This window comes from Apus apus, chromosome 3, assembly GCF_020740795.1.
Source record: "Apus apus isolate bApuApu2 chromosome 3, bApuApu2.pri.cur, whole genome shotgun sequence".
Lineage (NCBI taxonomy): Eukaryota > Metazoa > Chordata > Aves > Apodiformes > Apodidae > Apus > Apus apus.
In genome coordinates this window covers 104,039,163-104,058,221 of record NC_067284.1, presented here as the reverse complement: position 1 = coordinate 104,058,221, position 19,059 = coordinate 104,039,163, and the positions used below count along the sequence as shown (strand labels likewise).

Sequence of the window (19,059 nt, the reverse complement as noted above, 5' to 3'; positions counted from 1 at the left end):
GTGAAGAAAGCCCAGTCCTTTTTCATTACTTGCTTTCCTCTGCTATGGAAGGGTTTTAAGAGTCTCTCCTAGTTTCCTCCACTCTTCTCTGAACACGATGGTCACACATCACTCCTGCATGGATCCCATAGGATCTCACCTGAGCTTTCAGCTTCTTCTCTACACTGTCCTTCTCTCTTGTTCTTTCTCTGTCCTCCATTCAGCTAAACACCTCAATGGCTACGTGTCAAAGGCCAACAGGGCCCATCGCTCTCACCCCACAGGGGAGATCGTGGTCAATATGGAACCTGAGGTTCCCATCAAGAAGATGGAGACCATGGTGAAGCTGGAAGCTGTGAGTATCCGTGTGTCAGCACTGCTTTAACATCTCTTTCCTCCCTGAGTTGCTACTCTCTGAGGGATCCCACCCAAACAGAGGCCATCTTGTCCTGCTGAACATGGGGTTGGGCTGATGCCTGGAATGAAGGGTCTTGGGTCATCATCAGTCCTACACATTGGCTGCTTTTTGTCCTGGCTGAAATTAGCTGGTCCTTGCTGTCCAGAAAAGCACTGTCCTGAGCTATGCAGATCAGGCAGCGTTACCTTTACCTTCAAAACACTCAGATGGGAATTAGCACCCTTGAGCAAACCCTGTCCCTGCCTGTGACTGAAGCAAACCCAAGTGACTCAGGCAGGATGGTCAACTGCTCCTCCTACACTTCTGCTTCAGAGCTTCCTCCAAAACAATGAAATAGGTTTCTTTCTGCAAGAGGCCCTTTGCAGCAACATGCACACACAGCCCCCCAGGCAAGCAGCACGTGTGCATTTGTGTGCCTACAGGGCATGTTGTGGGCTCCAAACATGCATGTTCCTTCAAATGTGTCTGTTTACACAAAGGCAATGGCACATACAAAGCCACCTAAACGTGTACACAGACATCCATCCCACAAGGTCCTTGGCATGTTTACGTACTGAGACTCATTCACCCAGACTGGTTTGGGTTGGAAGGGACCTTGAAGATCATCTAGTTCCAATCTCTTGCCATGGGCAGGGACACCTCCCACTAGACCAGCTCACTCCAAGCCCCATCCAACCTGGCCTTCAACACTTCCAGGCATGGGGCAGCCACAGCTGCTCTGGATAACCTGGGCCAGTGTCTCATCACCCTCACAGCAAAGAATTTAATAGAATTCCAGGTTGGAAGGGACCTCAAGGATCATCTGGTTCAACTTTTTAGGTAATACTATAGTTTATATGAGGTGGCTCAGCACCCTGTCAAACTGAGACTTAAAACTGTCCAATCTGGGGGAATCTATCACTTCCCTTGGGAGACTATTCCAATGTTTGATTGTCCTCATGGTGAAAAGTTTACCTCTTGTGTCCAACTGGAATCTCCCCAGGAGCAACTGGTGCCTATTACCCCTTGTCTTTTCCATGTGACTCTTTGTAAACAGGGAATCTCCATCTTCTTGGTAGCCACCCTTTAAGTACTGGAACATGGTAATAAGGTGTCCCCAAAGCCTTCTTTTCTCAAGGCTGAGCAAACCCAGTTTTCTCAGCCTCTCCTCATATGGCAGGTCCTCCAGTCCTCTGATCATCCTTGTGGCCCTTCTCTGGACCTTCTCCAGCCTGTCCACATCCTTTTTGTAGAGCAGGGCCCAGAATTGAAGGTGTGGTCTGACCAGCACAGGTCATTTCAGACCAGACCATTTCTTCCTCACATCTCATCTCAATCTCCCCTCTTGCAGCTTAAAACCATTCCCCCTCATCCCATCACTCCCTGTCCTTGTCAACAGTCTCTTCAGGTCCTGAAAGGTGCTCTAAGGTCTCCCAATGTAGAGTTCCTCCCACGTGCACAAGAAGCTGTGTCATGTATGTCTACTTGCACAGCTTCATGCAAGAGGAGAAAGAGTGTCTGGGTGTTCATGGGTATGTCTTGAACACCCTAACACCTACATTTCTTCTTGAAGTCTACCACAGTAGCTTGCAGACCTTCCTAGATTGGCAAGAACATGTCTGAAGCTCCCCTGCTAACCTTCTGTCCTTCTCCTCTTCCCTTCCACCCCGGGCGGCAGAACTCCGATGCAGTGGTGAAGGTGGATGTGGTAAGTGATGAACCTGCTCTGCACCCCTGCTCCCAACCCTCCACACCCCATCCTACCCATCTGTGCAGCTTTCAATAGACAATGAATCCTCACCAACCCCAAAATAGGCAGGGACCAGGGCCCCTTTGTCCCAGGGCAGAGAGAGCAACATTGTCTCATCAATAGATCGTAGAATTAGAATCATTTTGGTTGGAAAAGACCTTTAAGATCATCCAGCCAAACCCTCAACCCCAGCACTGCCAAGGTCACCACTAAACCATGTCCCTCAGCACCACATCTGCACAGCTTTGAAATCCCCCCAGGGATGGGGACTCCACCCCTGCCCTGGGCAGCCTGGGCCAGGGCCTGACAACCCTTTCCAGGAAGAAATTGTTCCCAATATCCAACCTAAACCTCCCTTGGCACAACTTGAGGCCATTTCCTCTTGTCCTGTCTCTTGTTCCTTGGGACAAGAGACCAGCCCCCTGGCTCCAACCTCCTTTCAGGCAGTTGTAGAGACCAAGAAGGTCTTCCCTCAGCCTCCTTTTCTCCAGGCTGAACACCACCAGGTATGGCAGTGGCCTGGTTCCTGCAGCTTGGGAAGCTCTTCGTGGCCAGCCCAGCTGTCCCAGGAGGAGTAGGGCAGCAGCACTCTGTGGGGAGATGCTGGTCATTCCCACCATGACCAGATAATAATTCATATTATATAATATTAATTAATTTAACCAGCTACAAAAGACTTTGTTGCACCACAAAGTGGACCCAGGGGACTTTGCTAGGCAGAAGGAGGACTGCCACCATGGAAGGTTGAAGATCTGTAGCCTGGGCAAAGCATGGATGAAAGGGATTACAGACTGGAGGGCATATTGTCAGGACTTTGACACCACATCTCTGTGGAGCTTTGGGCATCTTGCTGCTTTGCACCTCAGTGTCCACTGTGGTAAAAGGGAGGAAAGTGCTAATGAGGCCATCCCAGCCTGCAGGGTTCTACCTTCTCAGGTGCTTCAATCTCCACCTTTGCCCTTCAAGAGACATTTCCCTTACATCTGATCCTTCTTGTTTGCTTCCCTTGTCTCTGCAGTCTGAGGAAGAGAAGGAAAAAAAGAAAAAGAAGAAGAAAGGAGGAGGAGGAGAGGAAGTAGAAGAGGAGGAACCAGATGAGAGCATGCTGGACTGGTGGTCCAAGTATTTTGCTTCAATTGAGACTTTGAAGGAGGTGGGTGCAGAGCAGAGGAAGAATGTACGTAGCGGGAGGAGGAAAATGTTTCCTACCTGCAAGTTCTCACCTGTTTCCAGCTACTTAAGAGGCATGGGGCTGTGCTTGGACACTGAGCAACTTTGACTTCTCCAGCACTACCAGAGCCTTGCTCACAGCTCAGATGTGAAGAGTGAGCCATGACCCTGAGTTATGCCTTTCCAGTTGTCATGTAAAAGGGTGTGAGTCTGCCAGGTGGCTGGGGACAGCCTCCCGTGGGGTCAGGAGGTTTTAAGAGGACTCTCCTGTGCTCTGAATTCCTTCTTTGAGAGAAGTCCCGGGGTGGCTGGATCCAATCCTAGTGTCACACTTGGTCACTTGTTTCTGTCTATGGACAGTGGATTATGTGTGAGCGGCCACCTCTTAGAGTCAATGTTTGCCTGTTTCAGAGCTCCACCAAGAGCTTGCACTGAGACAGGTGCACAAAGTTGTAAAGAAAGAGGATTTATGAAGGTGGTAGCTCCAAACATTCAAGTTCATGTTAGTAATTCCTGGGTAAACATCCAGTGCAAATCTTAACAAAGGGGTTCCCTGTTTGGGGGGGGGGAAAGAGAAATTCAGGCCCATTGACCCATCCAGATAATTGGAATTTTCCTAGGATTCTAAAGGATAATTTTTATGCCTATTGATGAGGTGGGACTAGGTCATAAGTCATGGGCTGATTAGACCTTAGCAGGATAATGATGCTTAAGCATTCAGGTGGGGGTGGGGGGAGGGACAGAGCCATGGAGCTCTCACTCCATTCCAGTGATCACAATAGTTGCTGAGCATAAAACTGGCCACCGTGGTAACTGTCAGGTGATAAAACTTCCAGCATCTGTGCTGTGCCTTGGCAAGACGAGTGGGTTGCTTGTCCTTCCACCCCTCCTCATGGTCATGTAAAAGATAAGGGCACTAAATGAGCCTGAGCTCTTGTCCAGGGCTGGTACAAGATAAACACACCAAGGGGCTGGACAGAACAAAAACATCTGTGTTCCCCCCACTGAGCACAGAGGCCTTGGAACAAGCACCCAACCCCTCCTCGTTTCATTTCTCCCTCCAGCAACTCAAGCAGCAGGAAGCAGCCGCAGCAGAAGCAGAGGAGAAGGAAGATCTGGAGATTGCAGAAGGTAAGCAGGTTGTTAATGAGAGGAGGAGTGTGACAGGGAAAGGTGGGAGCAGGACTCCTGCTGGTGCTTGGGCACCCCTTTGGGAGCTGCTCTCAGAGTCACAGAATCATGGAATCATTTTGGTTGGAAAAGACCTTTAAAATCATTGAGCCCAACCATTAACCAAGCACTGCCAAGGCCACCACTAAACCATGTCCCCCAGCACCACAGCTACACAGCTTTGAAATCCGTCCAGGGATGGGGACTCCACCACTGCCCTGGGCAGCCTGGGCCAAGGCCTGACAACCCTTTCCAGAAAGAAATTGTTCCCAATATCCAATCTAAACCTCCCCTGGCACAACCTGAGGTCATCTCCTCTTGTCCTGTGTCTTGTCCCTGGGAGAAGAGACTGACCCCCCCTTTGCTCCAAGACCCTTTCAGGGAGTTATAGAGAGTGAGAAGAACTCGCTTCAGCCTCCCTTTCTCCATACTGAACACCCCCAGTTCCCTCAGCTGTTCCTCATTATACTTGTGGTCCAGACCCTTCCCCAGCTTCATAGAATCCCAGATTGTTTGGGGTGGGAAGGGACCTTAAACACCATCTAGTGCCAACCTCATTGCCATGGGCAGGGACGCCTCCCACCAAACCAGCTTTCTCCAAGGCCCAACCAACCTGGCCTTCAACCCTGCTAGGGATGAGGCAGCCACAGCTGCTCTGGGCAACCTGGGACAGGGTCTCACCACCCTCACAGCAAAGAATTTCTTCCAAGGATCTCATCTCAATCTCCCCTCTTGCAGCTTGAAACCTTTCCCCCTCATCCCATCACTCCATGTCCTTGTCAAAGTCCCTCCCCAGCTTTCCTGTAGCCCCCTTTTAGTTACTGTTGATGCTCTAAGGTCTCCCTGGAGCCTTTTATTTCTGTCACTCTTCTCTGGACGTGCCCCAGCACCTCAATGTTCTTGTCATAAGGCGACAAACCAGATGCTTGTAGGGGGTTGTATATGCCCATGCAGGATCAATGTTTGTGTACACCTTGTGTGGGCTGTGTTGGGCCAACATGCTCATTCCAGGTGAACCCAAACCAGAGCATCATATTGTGGGAGCTCCCAACCCATCTGTGCTGGGAAGAAGGCCATGTGCAAGTGATGCAGACCAGTGATCAGGATCTGTGTTACTGTATGAGGACATTTTTGTGCAGTCATGAGTCAGGATGTCATTAAAAGTCCTGTTGCTCTGGCCCTGTAAATGTGTTGATGATAGGACTATGTGCTTGAAGTCTGAGCACGCCAAATAATAGATATTTCCAGAACTCCTTCATGGGGTTTTCCATCCTTGTTTTGAAGGAGGCTTAAAAACGTTTTTTAAAACTTTTAGTCCAGTTTTGCAAGGGAAGATTCAACCAGGCAAAAACTCTAGGATTCATCTACTCTAAGCCCTTTTACCTGTGTGTAGAGACCTCTTTGGCTGCTGTTCTCACACAGGCTGTGAAGAAAAATACACACTTTTAGGACAAGTTCTCTGACCTGTTTTCAATATGATGTTACGCTCAGATTAATTGTGCCCTAAATGGGCTTTTCTCAGGAGGAAGTCAGGGATCTGTAGCTCAGTGGGGGTGTTGCAGATGTCTAAAGCTGGCTGAGATGAGTTTTGTACCACAAGTGATGTGGGCCAAGAATACCAATGAGTTGAGACATGTTGGTCAAGGATGACTTTGTCTCTGCTGCCTGGAGGGTCTTTGCCAGTCCTACCAGTGGGTTATGGAGGGGTTTCCTTGAGGACTTTCACCCATGCTGTCTCTATGTCTCTGAGCAGCTTCTCCCTGGGATTGCTATCAGGGCAGTGCTGATGAGAGCTGTCTTGTGTTCCCCATTTTTCTGTCTTCTGAGAAGGATCCATTTCTCCCATTCCTTCCTCCTTTCCTCTTCCATGTTAGGTTTGTTGTCATCTGTCTGTCCCCATCTGCATGGCCAAGCAGTCATGAAAGCTGGCACAGGTGGTGTGGGTTGTGTGTTGTAGAGAGATTGAAGAAGCTTCCTTTTAATGTTTCTGAAGTCTCTTCCTAATGTAGTTGATGGCTTTGTGTGGTGGTTGCTCTGAATAAAGACTCCAACAACCCATCATTGCAGCTGGTCACAGGCAACACCTCTGCCAGGGCAGCAGCCCATGAGCTGAGCATCAAGCACTGTCCCCTCTCGATACCCAGGCTGGGGTTTTATTCTCCTGGGTGCACACAGCAGGAAAAGTCCCCAGTAGAGGAAGAAAAGGAGATGCTGTGGGCAGGATCGGGTCTTCTCACTGCTGTCGAAGATAGCCAGAGCCACTCTCAGTCCATGTTTTGGACTTCAGGACACCCCTGGAAGCTCAGAAACTTTTGGGCTCATGAAGATGCTGTGAGCTGGGCACCAGTAGCCAGAGTCAAGGAAAGACCAGAGGGGGATGGAGTGGGAACTGCAGGAAGTAGCAGCTGTCAGCTTTCATGCTCCTGTTTGAAGGACTTTGATCAAGTTCCCCCTCACTGTCTCCTCCACCCCTCCTCACCCTCATTTCCATCTCCTCCTTCCCCACTGCTTCCCCTCGGACTCAGAAATCAAAATTGATGACTCTCCCATGAAAGGCTCAAAGGGTCAGTTGAAGAACAAGGAGAAGTCCAAGGCACCTAAAGACGATAAGAAGAAGAAGCAACAGTCGGTCCCTGAGCTTCCTGAGAAGAAAAACAAGCAGAAGATTGATGAACTGAAGGTGAGTGTGTTGGCAGGATAGGAGTCTGGGAGGATGGAGATAAGAGCAGGATGGATCAACCCTGCATAAGGCATCTTGTCTACCTGAGGGGTCTCTAACCCAAGGTGAGATGGGCCTTGCCACTGCCAGCTTCTCTCCATAGTTTGAAGCATCCAGAGGTAACAAGCTTTACAGAAATAGAGTTGCCCTAGGATAGGATCATCCCTGGGACTGCTTGGATGGGCCCTGGCTGGAGGGGAGGTTTTCCAACCTGATTATGGCTGTTTCAATGTACTGGCCCATGGTGTTTGTCAGGATTCATGTAGACTGTCAGAAGGTTCAGAAGAGGTTTTGAGTCTGGGTCTTGCACAACACGGGGACAACCAGTTTGCCCATTCAGCCAAGCTTCCTCCTTCCATGTTATCAGTTCAGGGAAGTGCTTGTGGCATCAAGATCCCAAGATCCTTTCCCTTCCTAGAGAACTGGGCACTGGGAGCTGAGGTGTCTGTGTTCCTTCTGAGTTGTCTTGGGCAGTCACCATATATTTCCTCACTTTTTTTTATTACCTCCTTTAACTTTCTCTCACCTCAGGTCTTCAACAAAGAGCTGGAAACAGAGTTTGATAACTTTGAGGACTGGCTGCACACCTTCAACTTGCTCCGCGGGAAGATTGGGGACAATGATGACAATGCCACAGAGGAAGAGCGGATAGTGGGGAGGTTCAAAGTGAGTTTGGTTGCTGAGTGGGGCCAGGGCAGGGGCACCTTGGGGACCTCTCACCAACAGGTTTCTCTGCTGAAGCTGGTTTAGCAGAAAGGAGTTGGATGCAACAGAAACCAATTTGCATTGAACCAGTTGGAGGCACCTTGCAGGGAGGGAAAGCCTCCAAGGAGAGGCCCAGAAATCAGCGACCTTTGAAGAGCACATCCAGAGCAGTGGTAACCTACAGGCAAACAGATCCCTAATGATTCTTGCATAAGGTCAAGGGAAAAGCAGCTCCTCTTTCTTGCACTTTGTGGAAATCACAGAATTGCTCAGGTTGGAAAAGACCTTTAAGGTCACCCAGTCCAACTGTTACCCCAGCACTGCCAAGGCTACCACCAAACCATGTCCCACAGCACCACAGCTACAGGGCTTTGAAATCCCTCCAGGGATGGGGACTCCACCTCTGCCCTGGGCAGCCTGGGTCAGGCCTGACAACCCTTGCCATGAAGAAATTGTTCCCAATATCCAGTCTAAACCTCCCCTGGCACAACTTGAAGCTATTTCCTCTTGTCATGTTGCTTGTTCCTTGGGAGAACAGACCAACCTCCCCCTTGGCTCCAACCTCCTTTCAGGCAGTTGCAGAGAGTGAGAAGGTCTCCCCTCAGCCTCCTTTTCTCCAGGCTGAACACCCCCAGTTCCCTCAGCTGCTCCTTGTCAGACTTGTGCTCCAGACGCTTCCCCAGCTCCGTTGCTCTTCCTGGGACTGTAAGTCATGTCCTGGGATATCTCTGTAAATAATTTTTCACCAATACTGGTCTCCTGAGTTCATGGCCACATTGCACCATTGCCAGTCCCAAGCAATGTAGGAGCACATCTAGAGCACAGCTAGAAGATTCTTAGACAAGAACCTTTTTGAAGGTTTGATCCTGGCCAGATGAAGCCTGTTGATGCCAGTTTTGCCCCTTTTTGGCTTAGCAGAAGAGATGAGCAGGCCATTCCCCACCTTAGCTAGTCTCAGATGCTTCAGGAGCACAGAAATCAGCAATGTTTCATGTGGTAGTTCCTGCATTTTCCAGCTCATCCCTTGAGGCCCTTTCAATCCTATTGGTTTTTTTCCTCCTGTCAATTTTACTCTTGGAAATCCCTGTCCATGAGCATCTGGCTGGTCTGATTGCTCTGCAGGCCTCCTTCCCTCTGTCCAATTTCCCTGCTCATGGTTGCAGCCCCTGAAGAGGTACTTGTGTGGTGGAGGAGTTTTCCAGATCTGTTCTGCCTGCTCCAGCACGTGGCTAGAAACAGGGAGATCAACTTGGGTTCTCAGGAAGGGTGGTTTGGAATGGGTCTGCTCACTCTGGGCAGCAGGACTCTCGTCAAGCTGTGCACTCCCTTGCTTCAGGGCTCCATGTGTGTCTACAAAGTTCCTCTCCCTGACGATATCACCAAGGAAGCAGGATACGACCCCAACTTCGGCATGTTCCAGGGGATCCCCAGCAACGACCCCATCAACGTGCTGGTCCGAGTCTATATTGTGCGGGTGAGTGTAACTGTGGTGTGGGAAGGTGTGATCCCACACCCCCTTCCACAACACACATCCGTAGAGTCACTGAAACCTTTTGGTTGGAAAAGACTTTTACAATCATCGAGTCCAACCATTAACCCAGCACTGCCAAGGCTACTACTAAGCCATGTCCCTCATCACCACATAGAATCATAGAGTGGTTTGGGTTGGAAGGGACTTAAAAGATCATCTAGTTCCAACTCCTCTGCCATGGGCCAGGACACCTCCCACTAGACCAGCTTGCTCCAAGCCCCATCCAGTGTTCAAGGCCAGGCTGGACAGTGCTTGGAGCAACCTCATCTAGTAGAAGGTGTCCCTTCCCACAGCAGGGGGGGTTGGAATTGGATATCTTTAAGGTTCCTTCCAACCCAAACTATGCTGTAATTCTATTTAGGGGGACCAAAGTGCTCAGCCACATGTCTACGGCCAGACATGGCCCAACGGTCTCGGGGATGGAGAATGGGACCATCCCTGAATTCTTCACTACTGTGGATGACACTGACATTTATCTCATCTGTTCTCCACAGGCCACAGATCTTCACCCAGCTGACATCAATGGGAAAGCTGACCCCTATATTGCCATCAAACTGGGGAAGACGGACATCAAAGACAAGGAGAACTACATCTCCAAGCAGCTGAACCCTGTTTTCGGAAAGTGAGTTACATGTCTGCACCTCAAAGGAGAGGACCTGCACCCTTGCCATCCCACAGCCACTGCTTGAGCTCGAAAGATGGGACTCGTCACACAGAACTTCCTTTGCAAGCAGTGTAGGGCATTTTCATGCCAGCCATCTGACCTTCTTTCCCAAGCAATTGGTTAATATGGTGAAGGGTGTTTAGGAGACATCCATCTGTGATCAAGATTAAGTACCTGCCTTAGGCTGAACTCAAAGGAGAGCATGGCCTGGACCTTCAGTGACACACAAGCTTAGTTCCAGACATGGCCAAGTGGAGAAATCACCCTGTGCCATCTCCTGTTTAGGGATGCTGGATTTGGAACACCCCATGTAGAGATTTAGTTAAAACCCCCAACCTTGAGTGTGCTGCAGTGGTAGATGCAAATTAAACACTGTCACAGACCAGAGCAGACCCACCTCATCCATCTCTTGAGTAGCAGCCAAACCCTTCAAGAGCTTTTCTCTCTCCCCGGCCTAGATCCTTTGACATCGAGGCCACCTTCCCCATGGAGTCCATGCTGACAGTGGCGGTGTACGACTGGGACTTGGTGGGCACAGATGACCTCATTGGAGAGACCAAGATTGATCTGGAGAACCGCTTCTACAGCAAGCACCGAGCTACTTGTGGGGTGTCACAGACTTACTCCATGTATGAGCAAAGCCTTCCCTGCCCACCCTTCTGCCTGGACTCATGCCTGTCTCGTCTTCCACACCAAGCCTAAACCTTCTGCAGGAATATCCCTCCTTGATTGCCTGCTAATGGAAGAGCCTGTGCTGTAGCCTCACTCTTAAGAAAGGTTTTGTGACTAGCACAGCAGGACAGCAGTGGTGTGGATTGTAAGGAGGCTAGGGCAAGGAGGAAGGGACAGAGGGACAATGGTGGGACTGGGTAGAGGGGTAAGACCAGAGCTGAAAGAGAAGCAGGGCCACAGGAGCCATGCAGAGCATCAGGAGTCAACTGGGGTGTGCTGGGAATTTCAGGTCTGAGTCAGCAGAGTAAAGGGTGGGAGGGTGTTAAAAAAAGTGGAGAGTGGGGCCCCCAGAGGGATCTAGTGTGCTCTGAAGGTTCACACTTGCTGCCTCAGGTTCCTGCCTCTGAATCCTGGGTCCTTCATGGCAGCAGCATTTGTTTGGCTGGTGGAAGGGACAAAAATTGCTTTTTCCTCCAAATCTTGCTACTGCTTCACTGACCTTCCCCTCCTGTTCACAGACATGGTTATAACACGTGGCGTGACCCCATGAAGCCCTCCCAAATCCTCTCCAAGCTCTGCAAAGAGGGCAAGGTGGATGGGCCGCACTTTGGGCCAGGAGGAAGAGTGAAAGTTGCCAACAGGGTCTTCACCGGCCCCACAGAGATTGAAGATGAAAATGGTAACTGCCCCATGGGATGGAAGTTGTGGAGGGAAGCAGGGGTCTGGGGTATCCCCTCATCATCCAGGATTGGAGACAGATGTAGTGGCCCCATCATCCCAAAGCAGCACTACAATCACTCTCCATCCACCTCCTTAAATGGACCTTCCAGTAGGTGACCAATTAGAGTCTGGTAGACCATCTAGGCCAGTGGGTTGCTCCTAGAGTCGTTTGTGAGTGTCTGTACCATAGCATCACCTTTGAGAACCTTCTCCTGGCAAAGAGCAATGAAGACAGCCCACCCTGGCCTTTCCCAGGTTTAGGAAGCCCTTCTTCATGTAATTGCTGACCCAAACACTGGTTGCATCCCAGTTCGTTCACATGTGCTCAAGAAAGATGAGGGCACACCAGGAGGGGAGCAGAAGAGGAAGAGAACATAGTCAATGGATATGGAGCTTGTTCAGCTTGGTGAAATGGAGACTGGCAGGGAGATCTGGACCTTCTTTATGTGACATAGGTCAGAAGGAGGTGGACAGGAGTTAAAGTATCAGCTGAAGGGGGTTGGACTAGATGATCTTTCGAGGTCCCTTCCAACCCCTAAGATTCTGTGATTCTGTGAAGGACGCAGTACGCAAGGAAAAGGAGAGGCGTAGCTCAGCAGGCAGTTCTGCTCCCTTGAAGTACAGGTAGAGGATCAGGGTTGTCTGTTGTCCCTGGTGTTTCCCTGCCCTGTTCTCCAAGCTCAGCCCTCCCTTTGCCCATGCAGGTCAGAAGAAGCAAACGGATGAGCACCTGGCCCTGACAGTGCTGCGCCACTGGGAGGACATCCCACGGGCAGGCTGCAAGCTGGTTCCTGAGCACGTGGAGACACGTCCCCTGCTCAACCCTGACAAGCCAGGCATCGAGCAGGTCCTCAATATCCCAGAGCAGAAGTGGAGGCAGCCCATGCTGCTGAGCCTGCAGAGCCTCCAGGCTGGGCAGACCAGCAGTAACCCACCTTGTAGTGGGCAGTGGAAGTGGGGAAGATACCCAGCAGAGAGTAGCACTTGGGCATCAATAGCCCATAACCATCACCTGTTGACCCATGGATGCTCCAGCCTGCATGGATGTCATGCCCCTAAATCTCTTGGTCCCCTGACTCCCTCTTGCCTGTGCAGCTCAGCACCACACTAAGCCAGGAGACACTTCTGCAGGGGGTGGGGAAGGACTTACAGCACAGGGGAGACTCCACGTCTGGCAGAGTTCAGTGCTGCAGGCTCTGCCCCACATCTGGACAGACTGATGTTAAAGGGCAAGAGGGGAAGGGGGATGGTAAAGGAGGGACCAGGGGAGCTGACTGCACTTCTTCCACCTTGCAGGGTCGCCTGGAGATGTGGGTGGACATGTTCCCCATGGACATGCCAGCGCCTGGCCCTGCCATTGATATTTCTCCCAGGAAACCAAAGAAGTAAGGGGCAGGGAAGGTTACTGGGACAGGGTTGGTCAATCCAGAGGAGCTTTCCTCCAGCCTTTCCACATTGTATCCTGTGAGGAATCTGCTCTACCCATTCCCAACAGGGCTACTTTCTCCATGACTAGAATTCCCAACCAAGCCAAATGGGAAACCCCGGGTGGCTGTGCACAAAAGGCAGCACTGGAAATATCTCTGAGTCCCTGGGGCTGCTGGAGACTTAAGAAGAACTGTGATACCCATTTCTGGGGTGGGGGACACTGCTGAGTAAGGGGGGCAACCAGGAAGAGAGCTGGACTCAGACTGTTTTGTAGACTCCATTTTAGCCATAAATCTACCAAAGATTGTCCCCTTGAGCTTTTGGCCTGGGCCTTGCAGAGGTTCAGAGCATGGGGAGGTAAAGGTGTCCTCACTGCTCTGCTCACCCTGCCTGGGCTGGTGTGAGCTGATGTGGAGATCCCCTTTCTGTTCTTGCCCTCCTCATCTGTCAGATGAGATCTGGTGAACAGTTTTCCTGCCACCTCAGCGCCCAGCCCTGGTTTCTGGCAGCATCACCCCATTTCCTCCTTTTCCTGTCCCTCATCTCTGTGTCTCCTTTACTTCTTTCCACCAGGTATGAACTTCGAGTGATAGTGTGGAACACAGACGAAGTCGTCCTGGAGGATGATGACTACTTCACTGGCGAGAAATCCAGTGACATTTTTGTCAGGGGGTAGGTACTGCATGGTGAGCCAGTGCCACCTCTTCTGCTTCTCCCTTTGGGAGAGGGATGCAAGTGCTTGATTTGAGCACCCTGGTCTGGTGGAAGGTGTCCCTGTCCATGCAGTGGGATTGGAACTACATGATCTTTAAGGTCCCTTCCAACCCAAACCATTCTATGATTCCATGATTGTTCAGCCTGGAGAAGAGAAGGCTCCAGGGAGACCTTTGAGCACCTTCCAGTGCCTGAAGGGCTACAGGAAAGCTGGGGAGGGACTTTTGATGAGGGCAGGGAGTGATGGGACAAGGGGAACGATTTCGAGCTGCAAGAGGGGAGATTGAGATGAGATCTGAGGAAGAAATTCATTGCTTTGAGGGAGGTGAGACAGTGGCCCAGGTTGCCCAGAGCAGCTGTGGCTGCCTCAAGCATGGAAGTGTTGAAGGCCAGGTTGGATGGGGCTTGGAGCAACTTGGTCTAGTGGGAGGTGTCCAAGAAGGTGCTGATTTCCGAGGAAATGACCCTCTGATGATCCACTTGAATTTCTTGCTCTCCAACCTCCCTGTTGCCTCAAAACAGACCCTCCTGCCCTTATGCCACCCCTTGAAGATGTGCTGCCATGATTTGAGCAGCCCCAGCTGCTCACTCTTTAGGTCCTGGAGGCACCCTGACTGCCTGGACAGGATGGTCCTGTGCCTTCTCCTCCCTCCTGTGACATCTGCCACCCCTCTGGGCCCTACAGGTGGCTGAAGGGTCAGCAGGAGGACAAGCAAGACACAGATGTCCATTACCACTCACTCACTGGTGAAGGCAACTTCAACTGGCGCTACATCTTCCCCTTTGACTACCTGATGGCGGAGGAGAAGATCGTCATCTCCAAGAAGGAGTCCATGTTCTCCTGGGATGAGACTGAGTACAAGATCCCAGCTCGCCTCACCCTGCAGGTCTGGGACGCTGACCACTTCTCAGCCGACGATTTCCTCGGTAAGTGGAGGGTCCATGTAAGGTCCATGGACCTGGGATGGTGAGCAGGCCAGCAAGGAGCCCACAGCTGGACAGGTAGGAAGCAGTGTGGGATGACAAAGCATACGTAGGAACAGAACCTGGTCTGGCAGCTCTGCTCCTCAAATCCACAACGGCCTACAAAACCCCCTTAGATGCTGCTGCTAAGAGCAGGTATGATGACAGCCATTGTCTCCACTGCTGCTGTTCAAAGGCTGCTCCTATAGCAAAAATGTCAGTTTTTTAGTTTCCAGAGTGACTTCATAGTCTCTCTTCAAGGCAAGAGATGCTGGACCAGCCCCCCTCCAGCCAAGGACTCAGCATTTGGGGGTGCCAACATCTCTGCTTCTCTTTTGCCTGCCAGGGGCCATTGAGCTGGACCTGAACCGCTTCCCACGGGGAGCCAAGACATCAAAGCTGTGCAGCCTGGAGATGGTGACAAATGAGGCAGAGCTGCCCATGATTTCCATCTTCAAGCAGAAGAGGGTGAAGGGCTGGTGGCCATTCGTGGCCAGAGATGAGAATGATGAGCTGGAGGTCACCGTAAGGATGGGGAAAAGGGAGGGATTTTGCATCCTAGGGACTGCATACTTTGCAGGCACCCTCCACTCCCTGCCACTTGCTTCTGTTCCCCCAGCTCCCCTCTGTCACCATGTGGGGGGGGGCTGAGGTGGGGAGCCTTGCCTAGGTCTCAGCACAACACTCTGCTTCCTGTAGGGGAAAGTGGAGGCTGAACTGCACCTTCTGACAGCTGAGGAGGCTGAGAAATCCCCTGCTGGGCTGGCTCGCAATGAACCTGATCCTCTGGAGAAACCCAAGTGAGTAGGGAAGACCCTTCCCCAGTTGCCACCTGGGCTTCTGGGAGATGCTGTGGGGTGGCCTAGAGAAAGGGAGGCAAGCATGAGGAGGTGGAGAGGGGTTGCAGTGGGTGATGTTGGAGGTCAGGTTGGATGGGGCTTGGAGCAACCTGGTCTAGTGGGAAGTGTCCCTTCCCCTGCCAGGGTTTTGGAACTGGATGGTCTTTAAGGTCCCTTCCAACACAAACCATTCTGTGATTCCATGATTGTATGCTGACTCCCCTTGCCCACTCTCCTGATCCTCCTGGTTGGACTCTCACTCTGTGCAGGCTCAGCCAGAGAAGGGGATCCTGCACTTCCCTTTCCCCACCGTGTCCGGTATTGCTTTGCTGGCCGTGCATCCTTTCTCCATGGCCACGGCATTAACAATGGTTATTTGCTTCCCCTGCAGCCGCCCAGACACGTCCTTCATCTGGTTTCTGAACCCCCTCAAGTCCATCAAATACCTCATCTGCACACGCTACAAGTGGCTCATCATCAAAATCGTGCTGGCCTTGTTGCTCCTTATCATGATCGCCCTCTTCCTCTACAGCATGCCAGGCTACATGGTCAAGAAGCTGCTGGGAGCATGAAGCTTGGGAGCCTCCCCCATGTCCCCAGCCCTGCACGACAACCTTCCCCTCCACCTCAGCTTTGGGGGACGTCTCCTCCATGCTGCGGGGTCTCCTCTTCTGCATTCCTCCTCTGTGGGTCCCATTCATGGCTTTGAGTCCCAGAGAAATGGGGCTGGAAGCTGGTGTCGATCCCAAGGCTGTGCATCCCTCACCAGGGCTGGTGGAGGTGCCCGGCTGGGGGTCTCAGAGACCTTTGGTCTCCAGGGCCATGGCTGGTGGCCTCTTAGGGAGATCAGCCCCTGGCCCCAGGGGAAGAGAGCTGGGGCTGCATGGGTGGAGCCATGGGAGCACTCCCAAAAGGCTCTTTGGAGGGACATTCAGAAACAAGGATGAAGCAGGGACCTGGCAGGGAACAGCTGGGGACACGCCAGCCCCACCAGCATGGGGACAGCACAGAAGCAGCCCCAAAACCTGTTCCCACTGCCAGCACTGTCCCTGCTCCACTCATAGCTCTGGAGGTCACTGTCCCCTGGTGCAGGGGTCCACCCCACCATGGGGGACCTCAGGAGCCCTGCCCTTCCCTCCCCATGACATGGAAGTGTCTAGCAGCTCAAACACCTTTCCAAGGTTACCCATCCAGAGGTGGTGGTGGCTGGAAAACATCAGGGATTCACAGGGAGCCAGGTTCTCCAGCAGTGTGAGCTCCCTGTGGCCTTCTAGAGTCTCAATTTACTTTGTTTGAATTGATAAATGTCATGGCTGAAGTCATCCTTTCCACATGTCTTGGGGAAAGGTCTGTTTCTCAGCTCAACATTCAGCTATGGAGAAGCCACCTTCCTCAGCTTCCAGTGTACAAGACCCTTATTGAATCACTAGGGAGGTCTCGAGGACCTTTTTAGGATACTACTGTTTTAATTAGTCAATAAAAATTGGCTTTCACTTCTGCGTACTCTGCTGATGTCTCGTGGCAGTGGGGACAGGGATGCACAGGATCCTGCCTGGCCAGTCTCCCCTGTCCCTTTGGTGTTTCCAGGGACCTGAGGGTCAGGAATGATGTCTGTGAGGTCCCGCTGTGCCCAGGGATGCTGGGCAGAGGCTCAATGTGCTCCTTGCAGCCCTCCAGGGCTATTTCAAAGAGCCACAGGGTTCTCTCTCACACCTAGACCAGCTCCCCAGTGATGGCTAACTCAAAGCCCAGCCTCAGTTCCAGCTGTGTCACAGAACTGCAGACAGGTTTGGGTGGGAAGGTACCTTAGAGATCATCTAGTCCAACCCCCCTGCAGTGAGCAGAGACATCTTCAACTAGATTTCTGGGCTGCCAGCTCACAGTCCAGCTCATGGTGAGCTTCTCATCACTAAGCACCCCCAAGTCCTTCTCCTCAGGGCTGCTCTCCATTCCTTCACCCCCAGCCTGTGCCCCAATCCAGGTGCAGCACCTTGCACTTGACTTTGTTGAACTTCATTACAATCACATAGACCCAGTTGTCCAGCCTGTCCAGGTTCCTCTGGACAGCATCTCTTCCCAGGTGTGTCAACCACACCTTTGCAGCAGGGCTGCTCTCCATCCCTTCATCATGCTGTGGGACAGGATGGCCCCTGTACCCTGTCTCTGCCTTCTCCTGACTGGCTGGCTGACCTTCCAGCTCCCCAAAGCTGACCTTGCCAGCTCTGGGATGTTCTGGGTGAGGTGGGATCATGGGGACATGGGGCAAGTCCAGCCCAGCAGCACGAGGCGCAGAGCAAGGGGCCAGGTGAGCCCCTTGGGGGTGAGAGGTGCAGTCACTGTGTCCGTGGGTCTGTAGGATCCCCCAGCACACATGGACATGAGGCTTGAGCTCTACATTTCCTTACTTCATTCCACATGGCCACAAATATTGCAAAAATCACTTACTTAAGGTTCCTTCCAATTCCAGCCAGTCTGAGATTCTGTTTTTCTATGATGACTACAATCTTTCCCTGGTGAAGCAAACTTGCATGTACCATAACACTAGATGGAGGAGGAGGAGTCTAGTGCTAATATCAGATGCTCCATTATCTAATATGTAATATTCAATATTAATATTAGATTACATACATGCATATATATACACATCTATATGTATGTTTGCACTATCAGGTGCATTAGACAGACCCCAGAAGGGGATCCAGTCACCCCAGAAGGAGGAGGATAAACCAACCCCGGGGATCCAAAGGGCCCATGACCACACAGCCTGTGCTGCCAGCACAGTGTACCACCCAAACGCTATTGTTATTGACAATCCCTTAAGTATATTACACCTGCCACAACAATCCTCTTACAGGAAGCCATCAAGATGGCTGATACAGACAGGATGTCTCTTAAAGACACCTGGGCCTGAGCCCAGAGGGCTCCTGGATTCTGCACAAGGCTTTGCCACCAGTCTGCAGCCTCCTCCGCTCATCCAGGACAGCTTCAGCCCCGAGGTCTCTGGCTCTGCCCTCACCACACATGCAGCTCTGAGGTTCACAGGCTGCTCATCCACTTCCTGCAAAGGAGGCTTGAAGGTGGCCAAAGCCAAGCCATCCACCCCCAAAAGTTTGGGGACCTGTGTGATCAGGTGACAAGAAAGACACAGAGCTATTGGAGCAGGTCCCAAGGAGGCCACAATGATCCAAGGGCTGGAGCAGCTCCGCTCTGGAGACAGGCTGGAAGAGTTGGGGTTGTCTAGCCTGGAGAGGAGAAGGCTCTGGAGAGACCTTAGAGCACCTTCCAGGAGCTGAAGGGGCTACAGGAAAGCTGAGGAAAGGCTTTTTCCAAGTGCAGGGAGTGATAGGATGAGGGGGAACCATTTCAAGCTTCAAGAGCGGAGACTAAGATGAAACCTGAGGAAGAAATTCTCTGCTGTGAGGGTGGTGAGGCACTGGCCCAAGTTGCCTAGAGCAGCTTTGGCTGCCCCATCCCTGGAAGTGTTCAAGGGCAGGTTGGATGGGGCTTGGAGCAACCTAGTCTAGTGGAAGATGTCCCTGCTCACTGCAAGGGGTTGGACTAGATGGCATTTAAAAGTCCCTTCCACCCCAAACCATTCTGTGATTTGCTGTTTTAGGGCATGGGATGTAAATTCTGCA

The 19,059-nt window shown here is 51.7% G+C and overlaps 1 protein-coding gene across 1 annotated transcript in view; it reads left to right on the top strand.

Moving 5' to 3' along the window:
- The window catches only part of OTOF (otoferlin), a 133,474-nt gene extending 116,595 nt beyond the window's left edge, over positions 1 to 16,879 (top strand). The window contains exons 31-47 of the mRNA XM_051615858.1: positions 204 to 334; positions 2,055 to 2,084; positions 3,145 to 3,279; positions 4,361 to 4,427; positions 7,022 to 7,146; positions 7,717 to 7,851; positions 9,227 to 9,364; positions 9,916 to 10,043; positions 10,544 to 10,714; positions 11,276 to 11,436; positions 12,182 to 12,324; positions 12,774 to 12,862; positions 13,479 to 13,577; positions 14,305 to 14,546; positions 14,929 to 15,107; positions 15,282 to 15,382; positions 15,813 to 16,879. Of these exons, the coding sequence (XP_051471818.1) occupies positions 204 to 334; positions 2,055 to 2,084; positions 3,145 to 3,279; positions 4,361 to 4,427; positions 7,022 to 7,146; positions 7,717 to 7,851; positions 9,227 to 9,364; positions 9,916 to 10,043; positions 10,544 to 10,714; positions 11,276 to 11,436; positions 12,182 to 12,324; positions 12,774 to 12,862; positions 13,479 to 13,577; positions 14,305 to 14,546; positions 14,929 to 15,107; positions 15,282 to 15,382; positions 15,813 to 15,993 (2,255 nt within the window). The 3' untranslated portion in view covers positions 15,994 to 16,879. The remainder of the gene's footprint in view (positions 1 to 203; positions 335 to 2,054; positions 2,085 to 3,144; positions 3,280 to 4,360; positions 4,428 to 7,021; positions 7,147 to 7,716; positions 7,852 to 9,226; positions 9,365 to 9,915; positions 10,044 to 10,543; positions 10,715 to 11,275; positions 11,437 to 12,181; positions 12,325 to 12,773; positions 12,863 to 13,478; positions 13,578 to 14,304; positions 14,547 to 14,928; positions 15,108 to 15,281; positions 15,383 to 15,812) is intronic.
- Positions 16,880 to 19,059: the final 2,180 nt, after the last annotated feature.